General features: G+C 39.1%; 1 protein-coding gene across 3 annotated transcripts in view; it reads right to left on the reverse strand.

Moving 5' to 3' along the window:
• Window positions 1-19,277, reverse strand: part of ldlrad4.S (low density lipoprotein receptor class A domain containing 4 S homeolog) — a 281,004-nt gene that overhangs the window by 140,185 nt on the left and 121,542 nt on the right. For all 3 annotated transcript variants that reach the window (XM_041567786.1, XM_041567785.1, XM_041567787.1), the window contains one exon: window positions 17,292-17,420. In XM_041567786.1, the coding sequence (XP_041423720.1) occupies window positions 17,292-17,420 (129 nt within the window). The remainder of the gene's footprint in view (window positions 1-17,291; window positions 17,421-19,277) is intronic.

Below are 19,277 nucleotides of genomic sequence, written 5' to 3' on the forward strand. Positions count from 1 at the left end.
ATTTGCGCAACGGACGTAACTACGCAAATTCACTGAATTATTCTGAACGCTACCTTTTACGCCAGACTTCCTTCGCCACCTCAGACCAGGCGAAGTGCAATAGAGTAGATAGGGATTGCTTCAAAAAAAGTTAAAACATTTTCTAAGTCCCAAAAAACGCTGGCATTTTTTCATTTTTTATGGGTGATAGGCTGAAAAAGATCGAAATTTTTTTGGGGCTACCCTCCTTCCCCCTACATTTCCTAACTCATGGCACCTTAACTATACAGTGGGCACAAGTGTAGGGCAAAATAAAAATTGTATTTGCTGTTTTGAAGGTTTCCCAGGCTTGTGTAGTGCTGCTACATATACCTCCATTGTATATACATATACCTCAACTTCAGATTTTAGTGAATTTGCGTAGCACTGGCGAAAATACACCTGGCAAAGTGCAGCGAATCGCGGTGAATCAGATGCTGGCGCAACAACGAATCTCTCTCTCTCTCTCTCTCACTCTCTCCGAAACGTTGGAATAAATAAACCTCTATTTTTGTTTTTGGTTGCTATACTCCTCAGTGTGCCGTCACCCAGTGTTAAATATTTTGTCTAAAATTGGACTGGCACCCAGGCACTGACTAACTTATGGTTGTGTGTTCCACTTTTATAGATGAGGGAGGGTGATCCAGGCTTTATACTTTTTATTGAAGAATAGCACTGAAATACAAGAGATGTGGTCTTGAACTAATTATTTAGATTGTACATCTTTTAGAGCCATTACCAGGCACCTTTAATTCTGTCTTAACAGACCCCTAAATCTTGTCTCTGTTGTTACAGCTCTGTAACAGCAGCAAGTGTTATGATAGCAAAAAAGAGCAGCCTTAGCTCCATTTAGGGTTCAGATAAGTAATAACAAAAATGATTATTAGTCCCTGATGTTGAATAGATACATGATGTGGATACATGATGTGGTACAATGAGGGCTGTACTTATTATAGGCATGACATTGAGTGTTTTACTGCCAGCAAACTCAGACTAGGATTTGTAGTGAGGCCACAAAGGCCCGGGCCTACGGCAGCAAAAATTAAGGGGAGGCATGCCCAACTCCACTGGTGGTTAGCTTGATTATGCTACAGAAAGGATGTGCAAAAAATGTATATTTGAATCATTCTTTCTCATGGTCCTTTTTACTACTATGGGTATGTGATCCATTATCCAGAATCACGTTATCCAGAAAGTTCCAAATTACAAAAAAGGGCGTCTCCCATAGACTGCATTTTATCCAATTAATCCAATTTTTTTTTAATTATTTCCTTTTTCTCTCTAATTATAAAACAGTACTTTGTACTTGATCCAAACAAATATACTGCATATAATTAATCCTTTTTGGAAGCAGAACCCGCCTATAGAGTTTATTTCATGGTTGCATGTTTAGTATGAAGATCCAGATTCCGGAAAGATCAATTGCCCGGAAAGCCCAGGTCCCAAGCATTCTGGATAACAGGTCCCATACCTGTTTATCAAATTTGTTTATCGTAGCACCAGGCCATAAGCTGTAAAAATAAATATAAAAAATAAATAAACACACATTTATATATATATAATATGTATAACAAATAGGAAGGCTGTCCTTTACACTAGGCTGACTATGTAATTTAATTATCAAGTAAGGGGTAACACAAGAAAAACCAATGCACAATGTTTAGTTATTTGATTAGCGGTGTGTTTTATTATGCTTTATTATTATGCTTGGGACCTGTTGTTTTCCGGATAGGAATTTTTCCAGTAATTTGGATCTCCATACCTTAAGTCTGCTAAAAATTATTTAAACATTAAATAAACCCAATAGGACTGATTTGCCTACAATATGTTACAGATGGAAAAACAATTATTGTGCCCTCTACCTGGATTTATTCTGGTTTAGTTAATATTAATTAAAATGTTCTGATTAATTATCATAAAGGGGTTGTTCACCTTCCAAACACTTTTTTCAGTTCAGTTGTTTTCAGATTGCTCCACAGAAATAAAGACTTTTTTCAATTGCTTTCCATTATTTATTTTTTACTGTTTTACTGTTTAATGTTTAAAGTTGAATGTTCCTGTGTCTGGTGTCTGGTGGCAGCTCAGTAATTCAGGTGCAGACTCTAAACTGTTACAATTTTCCAAAATTTAGTTGGTACATTTCTTAGCAGCATCTATGGAGTATTAGCAACTATTGTATCAATTCGAACAGCTGCCTGTAATGAATCTCAGAGATTCTGCTCAGCAGGAACAAATATATGAAATGTATCAACTAAATGTATCAATTTAGAAGAGTTTACATGGTCGGCGACCCCCCCCCCTCCGCTCCAAGAGCTGCTTTAGAAGGTGAAATATAAGAAAAACACATATAAAATAGAAATGGCTTTCTCCTTTTCTTGTGTAGTAAGGTTAGAGGGAGGTGTACTGGCACTTGACAAAGCAGCTGACACTTTTAGCCGGAGTTGTTCCGCTTCTTCCTTTTTCAAGTGATTATTTTTGATAGCAGATTCTGTGGCTGTGATGAGTTCAACTACTGGGATGTGTTGTGGTGTCACTGCATAGTTTAACCCCTTGGCTAGCAATTCCTTTTCCGGCTGAGTTAGTACCATCTCTGATAGGTTCATAACCCAAGTGTCTTTGGTGTTCTTTCTGCCTCCAGGTTAGTTCTTCAGTCCTTTTCCAACTGCTGCTTCGTGACAGTAACATGGTGAATTTGCTTATTTGTCGCTCCTTACTCTTAATGCGTTGGGCAATCTGTGCACGTTCAACAAACACAACCACCCTTTTTTGCCAGACTCAGTTTCAGATGTTCAACTTTATGCTTAAGGGCATCAATGGTAAAGTTGATCTGTCTGACCCATTCATTTAGTAGATGTTTTGGGCTTTTTGTAAAATCTTGTTGGCTCTGTGAATTTTTACGGTGGAACCCAGACGTAGGCTACAAGGGGTGAGAGTCGGCTTCTGGGTGAGATGTCGGCATCTGGGATTAAAGCGTAGATGGTTTCGATAGCCCGCCACTTTTCTTGCTGTTTTTTCATATTCCCGAACCAGTTTTAGGGGCCGATTCACTAACTTCGAATGAAGGATTCGAAGTTAAAATACTTCGAATTTCGAAGGTTTTTTTGGGCTACTTCGACCATCGAATGGGCTACTTCGACCTTCGACTACGACTATCGAAGGATTCGAAGTAAAAATCGTTTGACTATTCGACCATTCGATAGTCGAAGTACTGTCTCTTTAAAAAAATCTTCGACCCCCTAGTTCGCCATCTAAAAGCTACTGAAGTCAATGTTAGCCTATGGGGAAGGTCCCCATAGGCTTGGCTAACTTTTTTTGATTGAAGGATATTCCTTCGATCGTTGGATTTAAATCCTTCGAATCGTTCGATTCGATGGATTTAACCGTTCGATCGAAGGATTTAACCGTTCGATCGAAGGAATTATCTTCATCTTTATCTTTATCTGCGCTAAATCCTTTGACTTCGATATTCGAAGTCGAAGGATTTTAGTTCCTAGTCGAATATCGAGGGTTAATTAACCCTCGATATTCGACCCTTAGTGAATCGGCCCCTTAGTGTTCTTTCATATTCCCGAACCAGTTTTAGAGTATTCTCTCCAAAATGAATGGCAATTCAATGGCAATGAATTTCTTCAGATGTCAACTCTTTGAAGAGTTATAATGTGCCATTGTGAGTGGATTAGTGGAAGAGTTTATATGCCGAGAACTTCCCACACCAGTCAGTTGAACTGAAGAAGCTGCTCGGATGAGTTGTGAAACATGTTCATTGATTACTCAGCAAGTCCAGATGTTTTAAAATTTACCTATACTAGATATACCATGACCTGGATGAATGAAAATCTTCATAGTCATATATATTATATTCCAAATTAGGAAAACCAGTCAGGATTCCTTGCGGTTAATGCACGATCAGCCAATTGCCAATCATATTCATTGCCCGCAAATGACCCGCCTCACCACATCATTGGACCACCCCCATTATACCATAGCCCCACCCAGAGTTACCTGCGGTGAAAGGTGTCAACCCTATGTTGAATGCACAAAATAATTACTTTTTGTTTTTAGATACATTATGCCTGAATACCCAGGTCATACAAGAGTGTGACCTCTTCTACTGTACAGGTATGGGATTCATTATCCAGAGGCCTGTTAACTAGAAAACTCTGAATTATAGAAAGGACATCTCCCATTTTAATCAGATAATTCACATTTTTTAAAATGATATTTCTCTGTAATGATATAACAGTGCCTTGTACTAAAATGTGATGGATATGTTAGAGGAAAAACAATCCTGTTGGGTTTAATTAATGTTTGAATGATTTATTAGAAGACACATGGCAATTCAAATAATTGAATGACCCCTTATTTGGAAACCCCAGGTCCCAAGCATTCTGGCTGTATAAAAGGATAACCATATTTTACAGTCCTGTGAGTGCCTTGCTACAGATGCAGCCACTTTGGTTTGTCTGTTTGACACAGAATAACTAAACACAGATATCCCATTTATCTCATTTAACACAGAAAACTGTGTCACAACATCCCATCTAATTAAAGCATTCACCATTGTGAACAATGGTGCTTTGGTATGCTAATGAAAAGGTTAAATGCATTAAATGAGTTAAGATAACTTTAGATAACACAGTTTCTTCAATTAACTCTGAGTCATGACGCATTTAACTCACAAATCCAAGTGGCTTCATCTGTATATATGACATTCTTTTTTTTTTTTTAACTTTTTATTGGAGTTTTGGTTCTACAAAGAAATAAACAAGTAATCAAGAGTTACATATTATCAACAGCAAAGCATTGCCACATTTGTCTTAATTAAGGCATCAAACCCATCTTTTTTCTCCATTGAGCTCGGACATGTTATGTGTCCATCAGACATTTAGGAATTTGCTTCAATCTGCAGCAAATATATTCAAATCTGAGCTAAGCATAATACTGTGACAGTGTCTGGCTACATGACAGTTAACAATTGCAAGTCTAGTTTCAGCATAACTACAAAGCTACCAGACCTGCTGCAACATCTGCTCTCTATTGATTCTTCGGGCACGAGATTAACACACTGAATATCAGAGAGGTCCCCCTGGAGCCCCATAATCATTATCAGTGAAAAAAAAAGAAATGAATTGCCATGACACTGGGTGATGGGATTCTCCTTTATGGACCACCAAAGAAGATAGAACATAATTACAGGCCTTGTAAAGAAGCAATTATTCATCAAATACACATTTTTACCTCATTATTTCCATGTTTCTATATAAATATTGTTTAATCTGTTCATGGCCCGAGGGCTTTTAACTACAATCTATGCTGGAAACAGACACCAAGCCTCTGCTGAAGCAGTTTCCTGAAAGAGACCTATGGAAATGTTATACAGACAGAGGTGTATGCAAATACAATATACTGTGGGGAAACAGATCAGAAATAATAGCTCCTGTTAGATTACAGTGCATTTTTCTTCTCATTGTTTATTTACATAAACAAGCCTAAAAGGCTTCAGGATTCGCAGAGATAATGTAAGTAATGTAAAGTGTCAGATTTTGGGTGGACTGCAAATTTTTTGATGAACGTGATATTTTCTGTCTACTGTTCTGGTGTGGCAATGTATGCTAGACCCCTCATTATCATTAATCATTGCCATGTACTGTAAATCCATAGAGCCTGTTCTATGTGTAGCAATTCATTAAGAAACAGAGCTGCAATGTACAAAGGAAAAGATAGATCACATACTGTATAATGAAATAAGCCTGTTTCAGGTCATTTTACTAAAGGAATTTCTGCATAGCTGTACAGATGGCGCACTGCCTATCCCACATTAGTTCTCAGGATATTCTGGATTTTTCTAAAATGGCTTTCTAGAGGGTTAATTAGATTATTTGGCTCACAATATGTTGAACTTGTTTGGGATTTGGATATCAAAAGAGATTATCATCATCCCTTTGAATCACATTGTATTGTTAGGGTAAGGTCACACTGGGAGATTCGGGGAGATTTAGTCACTCGGCTACTAATTGCCTCTTCTTTGGGGCGTCTAATTTCCCCGAACTGCTTCCCCCTGTCTTCCGCCTGCTAGAATGGAAAATCGCCTGCGGGATGGCACTCGCATTGCTTCGTTTTCCGAAGTGAGGCAACTTCAGGCGACTTTGATTTTTCATTCTAGCAGGCGGAAGACAGGGGGAAGCAGTTCGGAGAGATTAGACGCCCCAAAGAAGAGGCAATTAGTCGCTGAATCTCCCAGTATGATCTTACCCTTATATGAGACCTTCCTATATCAGCTTTTCCAGTTCCACCACTCTACAGGTGGCAGATTTCTATGGACATGTCAAGTTTACATATTTGGGTGCTACAGTTTCTTAAAGAGATATTGACACCAGAAAATAATCTTTTCTTATATCTATAATAACATTGCCTTTGAATGCTATTTATCATTTTGCCATAAAAGTATTTGCCTGATGCTTTTACATTACATTTCTTACCCCCATGTATGAGGGGGCTGCCATATTTGTGTAGCAGGAGTCCGTTAGCATTAGAAACTCAGGCTGGCAAAACAGTCAGGTTAAGAAACTTCAAGTAATAATTACTTACAAAATCAGAACGATGAGTGAAAAATGATCAGCATGACCTATAGGTAACTTTTAATGTAGATTGATATTTTGAAAATAAAATTTTTAATGTCAGTATCACTTTAATGATAACAGCTAGGGACTGATTTATTAAACCACAACTTTTTTGGATCAGGCTTTTTGATCAGCAGCTCTTTTGGCATTTATTATGCGACAATCTGGCGTCAAAAATGAGACACCGGCATCAAAAATGAGATGCCGGCGCTGTTTCACAAATTTTTTGCCGTTTCACAATTTTTTTGCCGTTTCGCCGATTTTTCAGCGAAGCAAACGCCCCAAATTCGCCCATCACTACTTGTGGTTTTAGAGTTTAGTTGTGGCTTCAAAAACCACTAAACTAAGACTGCTGATAATATGCCTCTAATTATGAATATACTGTATACTAAACTTAGTGCACCTTAGTTATCATGCAAAGCACTATTTCCAGATTTGTTAGTAACTTCTCATTTTTTAGATTGTTTTATTCCACAACTTGAGAATGAAATACAACGTTTTTGAAATGCAGAGTTTTTGAAAACTCGAAGAGTTGCAATTCATTAAAGAAAAGCATGTGATCATTTGTATAAAAAACAAAGCAAGTGAAAGCTGCCACGTTTCTATAGAGGTCAATGGGAATTGTCAAACAAAGTTTCAAATATCTTTATTCTGCTGATTTTTTCCAAGTTGACAAAGCCAGTCGAGATTTTTTATCATCATTGAAAATAAATGTAACACCAATTTTTCTTTGTGTGCAACTTTTTTCAGACTATTCCGTTTGAGTTTCTTATTAAAACTAGTACTCAAGAATAAAAAAAACGTAGTTGCATAAAAGTTGTATAAGTGTTGTTGGAATTTTTTCCCACAATTTTTTGCCACAATGGCATTCTTTTCTCCTCAAACTCTGATAAATCTGCCTCTTACTTTTTCTGCAGCACAGCAAATAATAAAATCATATGAATCATAAATTCATATGAATCAAACTGCCCATGAATGAAACATCATTGGAAAGAATGACACATTCTGCTTTAGACGTGGAAGACATGATACAAATGATTTTCACCTTCAACCACAAAATATTTCCATCTTCCGGATCCATCATTTTGGAGGAGTGAATAGAATAAATGAGTGGTCAAATTCCAACTAAACATGAATACTATTTTGCCCATTAAATACAACAGAATGGCAAAGGTTGAAAAAGACGTAAGCCCACTGGGTTTATCCTTCCTAAAATACTTTACCAAATCATTTCAACAAAAGCAAAGTAGAGAAAGCTATTTGTCATACCAATCTAGTAACTAAATACCAAAAAATTAGTGCATAGTGTATTCCGACCACAAAATATTACCAAAACATTACAAAAATTATGCGCAGTAGTGAATGAAGATTTTTTTTATTTATGGAGAAAGTTTGCCGGGAAAATGTACTGGGAGAAGAAGTTTGTCGGCCCCTATTTATGAACTGTCAGCATTTTTATTGTGCCTTGTGAATAGGCATAATACAAAAAGCTACAAAAACCCTGTTTCTACTCCTGCCATTGCCCAGGTAGAAAATCCAGGGTTCCACTTGCCTGCGGTGGCTATGCTGTCTGCATTATCTCTACTTTATACAAGCAGACAGGTAAGGGCCTGGTTCACTGCTATCACTGTAATTGTAAGTAGTCATGGCTTGTCTCACCTGTTGCCAGTGTTGGACTGGAACAAACAAGGGAAAGTTGTGCTCACCACTAGTTTTTAAAATCATTAGGCGGGGGTGCAATGAGGGTGTGACCACAAAATACATATAGACATATAGACAAGATTCCTCTGCACTCAACCCATTATCAATATATTTAAGACAGAGACATTTTGTGCATACTGCTACTGAAAAATGCCTTACCCTTTAAACAAAACAGGGATTGTTTGTCCATATATTGCAATATATTTAAGCTGGCCAACTACGTCAAAGTCATCCCATATCTGGCCAGTCCTACGCTTAATTTTCATCTGATTCATTAAGAATTCTATGGTTTAATTATACATTTTATAAAAGGGACGAATACGTTTTACCTGCAACTTACTAGCTGCTTTCAAAGTAAAAACTCCCAAACTTGGCTGCCCTTTTATTAGACACCAGTGGGATCACCTGACTATAGTTGGAGAGGGTGGGAGCTACAACATGGAGCTGGTCACTGCTCCTGTAGAACTAGTAAGTTGCAGGTAAAACGTATTCGTCCATTTTATAAAATGTATAATTAAACCATAGAATTCTTAATGAATCAGATGAAAATTGAGCATAGGACTGGCCAGATATGGGATGACTTTGACGTAGTTGGCCAGCTTAAATATATTGCAATATATGGACAAACAATCCCTGTTTTGTTTAAAGGGTAAGGTATTTTTCAGTAGCAGTGTTGGACTGGGCCAGCGGGACACAGGGAAAATACCCGGTGGACCCCAGCCCTCGTGGGCCCCGTTGAACCAACCCCGGTGTTCCTGGTCTCCCTCCGCCCGATCGTGTAAGGTTAGGCTTTACCTCCGGCAACCAGTAACTACAGATGCACTCTACTCCCTCTCGCTTTTGAACCAGGGATTCTGACTTGGATTAGATACGCGTAGCAGGTACGTACAGATGGGGGGGGTGAGAGGGACAGAGGGAGCACTGTGACTGGGGTGGCGGGGGGCCCTGCTGCTGGGGGTTGGGGTCCTGATGTGTCAGCCCACGGTGGGACCTGACCCCACCAGTCCAACCCTGCCTGTTGCCCTACTGGCCACAGGTGATCTGTGTAAGCCATTAGCCCTGCTGTGCATTGTCTCACTGCCCGTTATAGGTCAAGCTTGCTTGTTCCTATATGCTCTGTTCCTGGTAATTGTTGGTCCTTTGACTCCTGCTACTGCTCCTGTTCCCTGTTTGACTTCCTGGTTCTGGCCCTGCCTTGTTCATTCATTGCCTTGTGATTCTACTCCTGTTATCTGGTTCTGACCAGGCCTGTCTGACTACATCCTGCTCCTTCCTTACCTGCTTCTTCCTTACCTGTTCCTTCCCTAGACTATATGTTAGACCCCCATGCCTGCCCCTGTGGGGCTCCTTTATTATTGTGCTGTAAGTCCTGGTGGCACCCGAGTATCTGAGGGAAAGGCCCAAAGCCAAAGGTGGCTGTTATATGCAGAAGATCAAGCCAAGACAGGAATCCAGTCACTCCCCTGGGGAAGGTGTTTGCCATTCATGACACCCTATCCATAAAGCAAAAATTTGCTACAAAAAGACACTGAAGCAATAAATCTGTATAACCAAATTGTCAAGTTTTATATTCCAGCTAAAATATGCGTGTTTTACGATTGGAATCCCAAATCCCAGAACTAACCCCAAGGCTAGAGAATAGTCGGGGTCACAGGCCGGGTCAAAACACAACAATATCGCAGTACCAGGGAAAATCCAAGAGAGTAGTCAAAACGGGCAATAATCAGGACAGTCAGCAGATAGGATGAAAACCAGGGACAGGCAAGATCAGAAAATAATTCACGCCAATGCGCAGTGACGTCACGGAACCGGCGCACTTAACCCGGAAGCGGCCTGCACACCCGACCGTACGGATGAACAAAGCACATCGGCGTGCAGAACAAACTGAGGCTGTGGGTGTCCCTGCTGCCCCACTAGACCACCAGGGTAAGTTCTCACAGTGTGTTACTTTCAGCATATTTCGTTCTTCCACATTACTTTAAGGCTTCTATTGATTTTCTGGCATTTTTTAATCTCTTGAATAGCTACTTAATCAGAGTCTTTTCTTCATTAAGGACTACAGCTTGAGAACTTTATTCCAACTAAGCTCCCCAGAACCTCTTTTTTAAAAACAGATTCACAAATGAGTGAATTTTACACAACTGGGCTGGTGCAATATTACTTGCATGCGTTATGCTCTTTATCACATAAATGAATAATAGGCAGAACATACTTTTGCAGCATGTAAAATATAGTATAAAAGTTTTAAACAGAAAGGTGAAATGGAAGAAAACAATTAAACATACTTTTTTTTTACAATAGTTTTAATTGTAGCTTGCATGGTAGTACATGTATGGAATCCATTATCCAGGAACCCCTTATTCTGAAAATGTCAAATTACGGGAAAGTCATCTCCCATAAATTCCATTTTAACAAATAATCCAAATTTTTAAAAATGATTTGCTTTTTCTCTGTAGTAATAATAAAACAGTAGCTTGTACTTGATCCAAACTAAGATATAATTAATCCTTATTGGCAGCAAAACCAGCCTATTAGTCTTAAAGGACAAGTAAAGCTCAGTTTTACTAAATCGATCATTTCAATAGTCCCATTCCCCTCTCCAAGATCATTAACTTTTTTGTGTTGAAATACCTTCTGTAAAGGCAATAATTTCTCCCCATTTCTAAAGGGACCAAAACATGTGAACATCGTTTCCGTTCATTTGCACATGTGCGAGGAGGGTGGACATAGCTGTGTTGGTTTTTGAGAGACAGCCAGCTCCAAGGGAAAAAAACCGTCCCTATAAGACATCGGATGTGTACTTACTCCACTATTAGCCTGCAATTAGGTACGCCTTTCCCGACACTCCTTATTGTGTTTAGCCTTTCCTTATCCTTAAGGTATGGAGATCCATATTCCAGAAAGATCCGTTATCTGGTCCTGAGCATTCTGGATAACAGATCCCATACTTTTTCCACATTTGAATTGTGAAGGTACCAGTTTGTAAACTTTAGTTAAGAAAACATTCGCTAAAGGAAACCTGAAACCACTTTGTTCACAAACTGGATCTAATTCTGTGTGGCCTGAAATATTTGCTCCATGACATTAAGATCCAATAACATTCTGCAGACTTGAAAATTATTAGCTCCTTTGCCTGTTCAAAAACATGATACATATAATATTCATTATCAGCATTTTGCTTTTATCCCTCAGATTACCATAAGGCTTACCATAGCTTTTCTCTGTGATTAACTGAATCTGCGAAGGAGACACATTTTTATTTTCTCTCTTTCAGGTCATAATTCTGCTTTATAAATACATTACCAATTTTAAATACATAAAAGCAGGTCTGTTCTTTTTTATTATGAAAGTGAGTGGAGAGCTGGCCACGTAAACTCGGTAGGAGGACGGAGTATGCCACCGTCTGAACTCCCAGTGAAACATATATTTAATGCATTCATAGACTTGTCAGCTCTTGTCTCCAGAGGATTTTGAAATACTATATGAAATAACTTTAATCATTAACAAGCAAAAGAACATGTCATCTATATTCTGCCCGGTTAAATGAACACACACATACAACATGATCACTTAAACCCATTAGTATACCCAACTGTAAAATTTGCATAGTACAAGTCTGGCAGGGTACAGCTATAGGAGCTATTCAGAGACAGTTCTCACCTTCATCAGACATAATGGTATGACCTACATTTTATATGCTGCTTTCTAAGAAACTGAAAATGTGAGACATTGGTCTCCTGGTGTTTCATTTGATATGTGTTATATCTGCTCAGATATTCCATAGCAAAAGTCCCTTGGGGGAATATACAGTTAGGGCTAGACAACACATGCTCTGGCAAAACCAACATAATGTAATGGTGTCTACACATAACTGTATACAGGGGCGATCCATGGGCTGCTGCTAGGGATGTAGCGAACCGCCGAGTATGTGTTCGCGAACGCCGTTCGCGAACACCGGCAAAAAATGCGAACAGTTCGCGAACTGTTCGCGAACTTTGAACATCCGAAAATCGTTCGATTCGAACGATCGAAGGATTTTAATCGTTCGATCGAACGATTTTCGTTCGAATCGAACGAAAATCGTTCGATTTTAGCGATCGAATGGTCGAATGGTCGAACGATTTTGACGCGAATGCCTATTGGCGAACGTCGCGCGACGTTCGCGAACTTGCAGCGGACGCGAACAGTCAAAGTTCGCGCGAACTAGTTCGCCGGCGAACAGTTCGCTACATCCCTAGCTGCTGCAACCTTTAGGTTTCCAAAGGGCTACAGAGAATAAGAACAGAGAATAAAGGGGTTACTTGCTAATCTGAATGATGAATACATTCTTAAAGGCAAAAAAATGTTAATTTTTATTAACATTATGGACCCTCTATCACTAGTATGGCGGGTGGCGACTGAATGGTAAATCAATATGGCTTACACTGTATATAACACAATGAGTATGTAGAGAAGGAATGTTTTGTTTAGCCAGTAAGCTGTGTTCTTTACTAATAATAATACACTAAAATAATATATTTTTATTCTTTACCAAATCTGTTTTTGCAATAAAATTCCTCCAGATTAGCAAGGGGAAGAGGCAACATATAAGGAACCAATGTGTGGAATGTCTGCAACTGCAGCTGTGGTCCCCTTTTAAATGAGGAGTTTTTCCTACTGAGCTACAACAGTACAGTACTTCTCAGAAATCAAAGACTTCTCATTTCAATCACCCGAAAAAGCTAAATGCAAATATTTCAGTAAGATGGTAGAAGACCTATGATACATAAATTAATAAATGCAAAGATTTGCCAGTTATTGCCACTACTTACACCTGTATAGGCAGCAGAGATGTAACAAGACTTATCAGTAATCAGTAATTCTTTTCAGCAATGTGAATGTTGGTCACTGGCCTTTTATCGGTACCAAAACATAGTTAATTTTCCTTAGGGTGGTTTCAAATTCCAAAAACAGATTAAAACCATTATGTCAGTCCTAATATTACCCACCTCTCTCTTAGAACAAACTCCCTAACTTTTCGATTGTATTTCTAACTCTCTTTTCTCTCCCCTCAGCAATAGGAAACTATTTCATACCTGTATTCTGATGCCCTTTCTAAACTCTATGAGTGAAGCAACAGACAAGGTATAGCCAACAAATAATCCCACACTGAAAAGTGTTAGATTGAACAGACAGAATGGCACCAGTACTAGTAGACAAGCTACAAGGAAGTGCACAAAAGGAATTTATAGTGTAATAATAGCCTGTTCACCAGACTGAAAAGGATCTCAAATCACCAGTGCCTTAGCTGCAGCAATACTAAAAGTGGCCAAACATGGGCGAATTTTAGCTGCCGATTCAGGTCATAGATGCAAAGATTTCCCTGCAATATCGGACAAATGATCGTACGTCCTCATCTCCCGAACTGCCACTAACCATTCAGATCAAACAAAGCAGTAAAGAACAGATCAGCCAATATTCTGCCCCACAGCAATCGTGCGAAAGTTATGTCCGACAAAGCTAACAGTGATAGTCTCTCACTGAAGATCGGCAATACATGCAGAGATATGATCGTCAGCCGACAGAAATCTTTTAAACTGTCCGATCGACTGAACGACTGATTGGCATGGCAATGGGAAGATAAATGTCGGGACACTCCACACATGATCTGAGAATCGTACGAATCGAGGAGATTCCCAGGAGATTTTGTAGGATGGTGTTGGATTAACACAGTGATCCCCAACCAGTAGCTCGTGAGCAACATGTTGCTCTCCAACCCCTTGGATGTTGCTCCCAGTGGCCTCAAAGCAGGAGCTTATTTTTGAATTCCAGGCTTGGAGACAAGTTTTGGTTGTATAAAAACAAGGTGTACTGCCAAACAAAGCCTCAATGTAGGTTGACAATCCACATAGGGACTACTAAATGGCCAATCACAGCACTTATTTGGCACCCCAGGAATATTTTTCATGCTTGTGTTGCTCCTCAACTCCATTAACTACTGAATGTTGCTCACAGATTCCAAAGGTTGGGGATCCCTGGATTAACAGATCAGATGCAGTCGCATGGGCAAAATTTAATGGGACTGACATGATTGCCGGAAGCGAATTCTGCATGCTGCTTCTTTATTCAATGAGATAAAATCTGATGGTGTCTGACTGACTTTTTTTTCCTTTTAAAATACACTGAAGGGTCCGAATTTTAGAGCTTTTTGGATTCTTTTTCATTATAAATTGTCCAAAAAGGTTAAATTTTTTTGAGGTATCTGTATACTTTTTAAGATCGTTCAGCGCTTTTTTTGTTTTGTACGTACTTGTTATAATTGGAACTTTTAATAAATTCAATGACAATTGTGGGTTTGTGAGTTTGTGAGTTTAGTCATGGTTTCAAAAATCTCTAAAACCATTAAAATCTGGGGGGGGGGGGTCATATTACATAGGGTCCTACAAATCTTGTGCTGTTATGTGGTGTCAAAGTAGAAATTGTATGCACTCCCAGGCCTTCTCGTATTCAATAATCTGGTGCTCAGTCCTCTAGGGAGACGGCACTCCCCTGGGTTCACAGGAAACGAAGAATTGAGGAAACGGCACACAGAATAGAATGCAAAAGGGGATATACCCCTATGGATTTATTGTGTCAAACAGCACAACGTTTCGGGGGCAGGCCCCTTCGTCAGGTGATATGATCATATCACCTGACGAAGGGGCCTGCCCCCGAAACGTTGTGCTGTTTGACACAATAAATCCATAGGGGTATATCCCCTTTTGCATTCTATTCTGTGTGCCGTTTCCTCAATTCTTCGTTTCCTGTTATGTGGTGTTGCATGGCAAGATCAGATAAAATATGACGCATAGAATTTGAACAAAATCTCCTGTGTAGTCTTACCCTAACTGACTAATTTAACCCCTTGCATCCTGTAACACAATACACGTAATCTCCCACATAAAATACAATTATATTGTGAATTCCTAGATAACTAGGGATAACAAACTTGCCCATGACAAGAGGACATTGGGTAGCTGTTAATATTTAAAGTTTTGTTGTTGTTTTTTTTTTTAGTTTGTACAGTTGGCAGCAAAATGCATCACTTTAATACTTTTGAGCATTACTTTTTTTTATCCCTGTATCTTTAATTTAAGGCAGTTGCCAGCAGTCAAAATACTATTACTCACACTACAGTTAATGTTCAAAGCTCCACTTTAAGGTTAATAACGCACTTGACAAGTAACCACTTTTGCCTTTCAGCAGTCAGATGCAAAATAAATAAAGGGAAAAACAAAAGTTATGCTTTCTGCACTTATCCTACATTTAAAATCCATATAGTCAAAGTGACTTTTCATTAGGAAGAGCAGATGTGAGAAAATCCACAACAGCATTTCACTAAAATCCATTTCTGCTTGAAGTTGAAGTTTATCGATTTTTTTTCTTCTTCAAGCCGCTGAGGTAAAACCAACAGCTTCAGGATCAAATAAAGTTCATCTATAAATAGCAAGTCCAGGAGGAATTTCATTTCCAAGAAAACAGTGGAGGAGACGCATTTACATCTTACAAAATTGTCTCAGTAGGAGCAGTCATCCAGCAAAGTGCTTTACAAAGGGGAAAAGACAACGAGCAGCCTGTGCAAGAGAAATACAGCAAGCAAGGGCCTACTTCTTCTCATTGTCTGCTGAGCAACTCTGCCTTTGCTCTGCACTAAATAATGTATCTCTTCCTACAGCAGGAAATATTCTGTATCCTAACCAAGGGACCATTTTGTTGATTTTCAACAGATTGGTGGATAGTGAGGGAACTGAAATCCTTGGAAATAAACCAATGCACTGTAAGATGCACAAGGAGAAGCAACATTTGGACCCATTTAGGAGCTCAAATGCAGAATGGAAAATCCGATGTTTGAAACGTGCGCAATTGTGCTGATAATCTTTCAGACGTGTCAGACGTCTGTGTATGATTCTTTCAGCACAAGTGTGCTACATCACTGGCGGGACACATGGTGCTTTACGCTATTACGCCAAGAGTTGATTCTCAGGTTGCAAGACTGTAACTGCGGTTGCACTTAGTTAATGAGGGAATCAGAATGAGTGAAATGCTTCTGCAAGAACATACCTAGAAAATCATTAGGGATGTACAGTATGTTCTAAATAAATTGTAAAACCTTTCTCCCTGATATAACCAAAATTGTTGTCGTAATGCTAAAGCACATTTTGACAAAGGGCAATAGCACAATGGACATTTTGTCATCTGGAGTTTATGCCCCTGGAGTATATGTATTTATGTGAAATGTGATAACAGATAATATTAATGACAGACACAAAGGAGACATGATTATGTCCATGTCTGTGAGAACCAAGTGAGAACAATCTGTCTTTAAGAGTCACTTCCAGGGCAGGAACTAGGGTAGGTAGAAGAGGCATGGAATGGGGGAGCAACCATAGTGATGGGATGGGAAAATAGGATGAAGGAGAGAGTGGTGTAGTGTGATATGGTGGAGAGTGTCAGGTACAGCAAGGAATGTTGTTGGCCAGCAGGTCAGGGCAGGCAAGCAGGCACCCATGCTTATACCTTCTAGCCTGGTACTGATCACTAGCTTATACCATAGTGTCTGGAAGCCTGAACTTTGTTGAGGCATAGGGTACTGCCAAACTGCTACTGATCTCAGAGAGTAAAATTATCACGGCAAACTCTGATTAAATGATGCTCAAATTATATATTCCGTTGAAAAATACATAATCAATGAATTTGCTGTTTTCATTTTCATTTTCATTTCAATATTAAAGTTTGATATTAAAACTATGCCTGAATCTTATAAATATTTGAAAAATACATTGAAATAAATAAATAAAACTGGTCTTCCATACTTTGTAAAACTTCAACTGGAAATGATGCACAATAACACCCCAAAAAATACTGTTGTAAAGTATTATCACTATGCATTTGATAAATACCAAATGGAACCAAATGAACACAAAATACCTATACCTGGAGAAGGATGTTCTGTCATTAGGGGGCAATTTTCTTCATCGCTGTTATCCCCGCAATCATTCAGTTGGTTACAGATCAGGGAACCAAGATACAAGCATTTGCCACTGGTGCAGGTGAACTTGCACTCTGGAAAAGAATGACAAAACACAATATATAAAAGAGGTCTATGAAGACTATAAACATCTCTTAAAAGGAACATACCTGGCCCATGGTCCTCCAAGCTCTTCTCTTCAATATATAGGTTAGTAATAAACAACTTATTCCAGGTAATTTTATATAAGTGATGATTGGGTTGGAGAAGAACACTCTCTATAGAAACCCATGTGTGTGTTAGGTAACAACCACTTATTCAGATCAACAGGGGCAATAGACGTGTGCATGTGACGCTCAGTTTGTATGCTGAATCTGAGAAATACTATAAAATATTTGCATGAAGTAATTGGTCAAATTCATTGGTCCTGATATAGTAGTGGTAAACAGATTTAAGTTGAATGTAGGAACTGGCCACACCGGGGATGACTTTGACGTAGATGGCCAGCTTAAATATATTGCAATATTTGGACAAACAATCCCTGATTTGTTTAAAGGGTAAGGCATTTTTAGTAACTTAAGGCACAAAGTGTTTCAATATCCTTAATATATTGATAATGGGTTGAGAGCAGAGAACCTCTTGTATTTGTCTGTGAATATTGTGGTCACAGCCTCATTGCACCCCTGCTTAATGATTTTAAAAATAAGTGGTGAGAAGAACTTTCCCTTGTTTGTTATAATTTATACAGGAGCAATGTTGTAGCCCCATCCTTTCCAGCTAAAGTCCGGTGATCCCACTGGTGTCTAATAAAAGGGCAACAAAGTTTGGGAGTTTTACTTTGAAAGCAGCTAGTAAGTTGTGGGTAAAACTTAGTCCCTTTGTAAAATGTATAATGAAGCAATAGAATTCTTAATGAATCAGATGAAAGTGAGTGTAGGAACTGGCCATACCGGGGATGACTTTGACATAGTTGGCCTTCTTAAATATATTGCAATGTATGGACAAATAATCCCTGTTTTGTTTAAAGGGTAAGGCATTTTTAGTAGCTTAAAGCAGAAGCAAACACCCAAACTAATGAAAACCCCTACCCTCCATAGTCCCCTCGTTCCCCCCACACAGGTGTTAATACCTGTAAATGCCCCTATGTCTTTAAATACCCCTCGATGCAGAATCAGCATAGCGGAGCTCACAGGCACCATCTTCTGGCGCTTTGGTAATCTTTGGGTCCCTTCGTTATTTTCTGTGTCTTTCAGCTCATGCGCAGTTGTTCGGGACCAGGATATTGCTACAACTGTGCATGCTCCGATATGCCGCTTACTTACTGAAGACTCCCGAAGTGGTGAAGATGGGCCCTGTGAGCTCCGCTGCACTGACTCGAGGGGTAATTAAAGACTTAGGGGCATATCCTAATGGGCTGAGTGCAGAGGACCTCTTGTATTTGTCTATGTGAATTTTGTGGTTACAACCTCATTGCACTCCTTAATGCTTAATAGTTTTAAAAAAAAGTGGTGAGCACAACTTTCCCTTGTTTGTTATAATTTATACAGGAGCAGTGACCAGCTCCATGTTGTAGCTCCCATCCTTCCCAGCTATAGTCAGGTGTTCCCACTGGTGGCCAATGAAAATGCAACCAAGTTTGGGAGTTTTACTTTGAAAGCAGCAAGTAAGTTCAAGGTAAAACTTAGTCCCTTCATAAAATGTATAATAAAGCAATAGAATTCTTAATGAATCAGATGCAAGCTGAGTGTAGGAACTGGCCACACCAGGGATGACTTTGACGTAGTTGGCCATCTTAAATATACTGCAATATATGGACAAACAATCCCTGTTTGTTTAATGAGTAAGCCATTTTTAGTAGTTTAAGGCACAAAATGTTTCAATGTCCTTAATATATTGATAATGGGTTGAGTGCAGAGGACCTCTTGTATTTGTCTAGATAAACAGATGCTGCT

The sequence above is a fragment of the Xenopus laevis genome, chromosome 6S (assembly GCF_017654675.1).
Source record: "Xenopus laevis strain J_2021 chromosome 6S, Xenopus_laevis_v10.1, whole genome shotgun sequence".
Classification (NCBI taxonomy): domain Eukaryota; kingdom Metazoa; phylum Chordata; class Amphibia; order Anura; family Pipidae; genus Xenopus; species Xenopus laevis.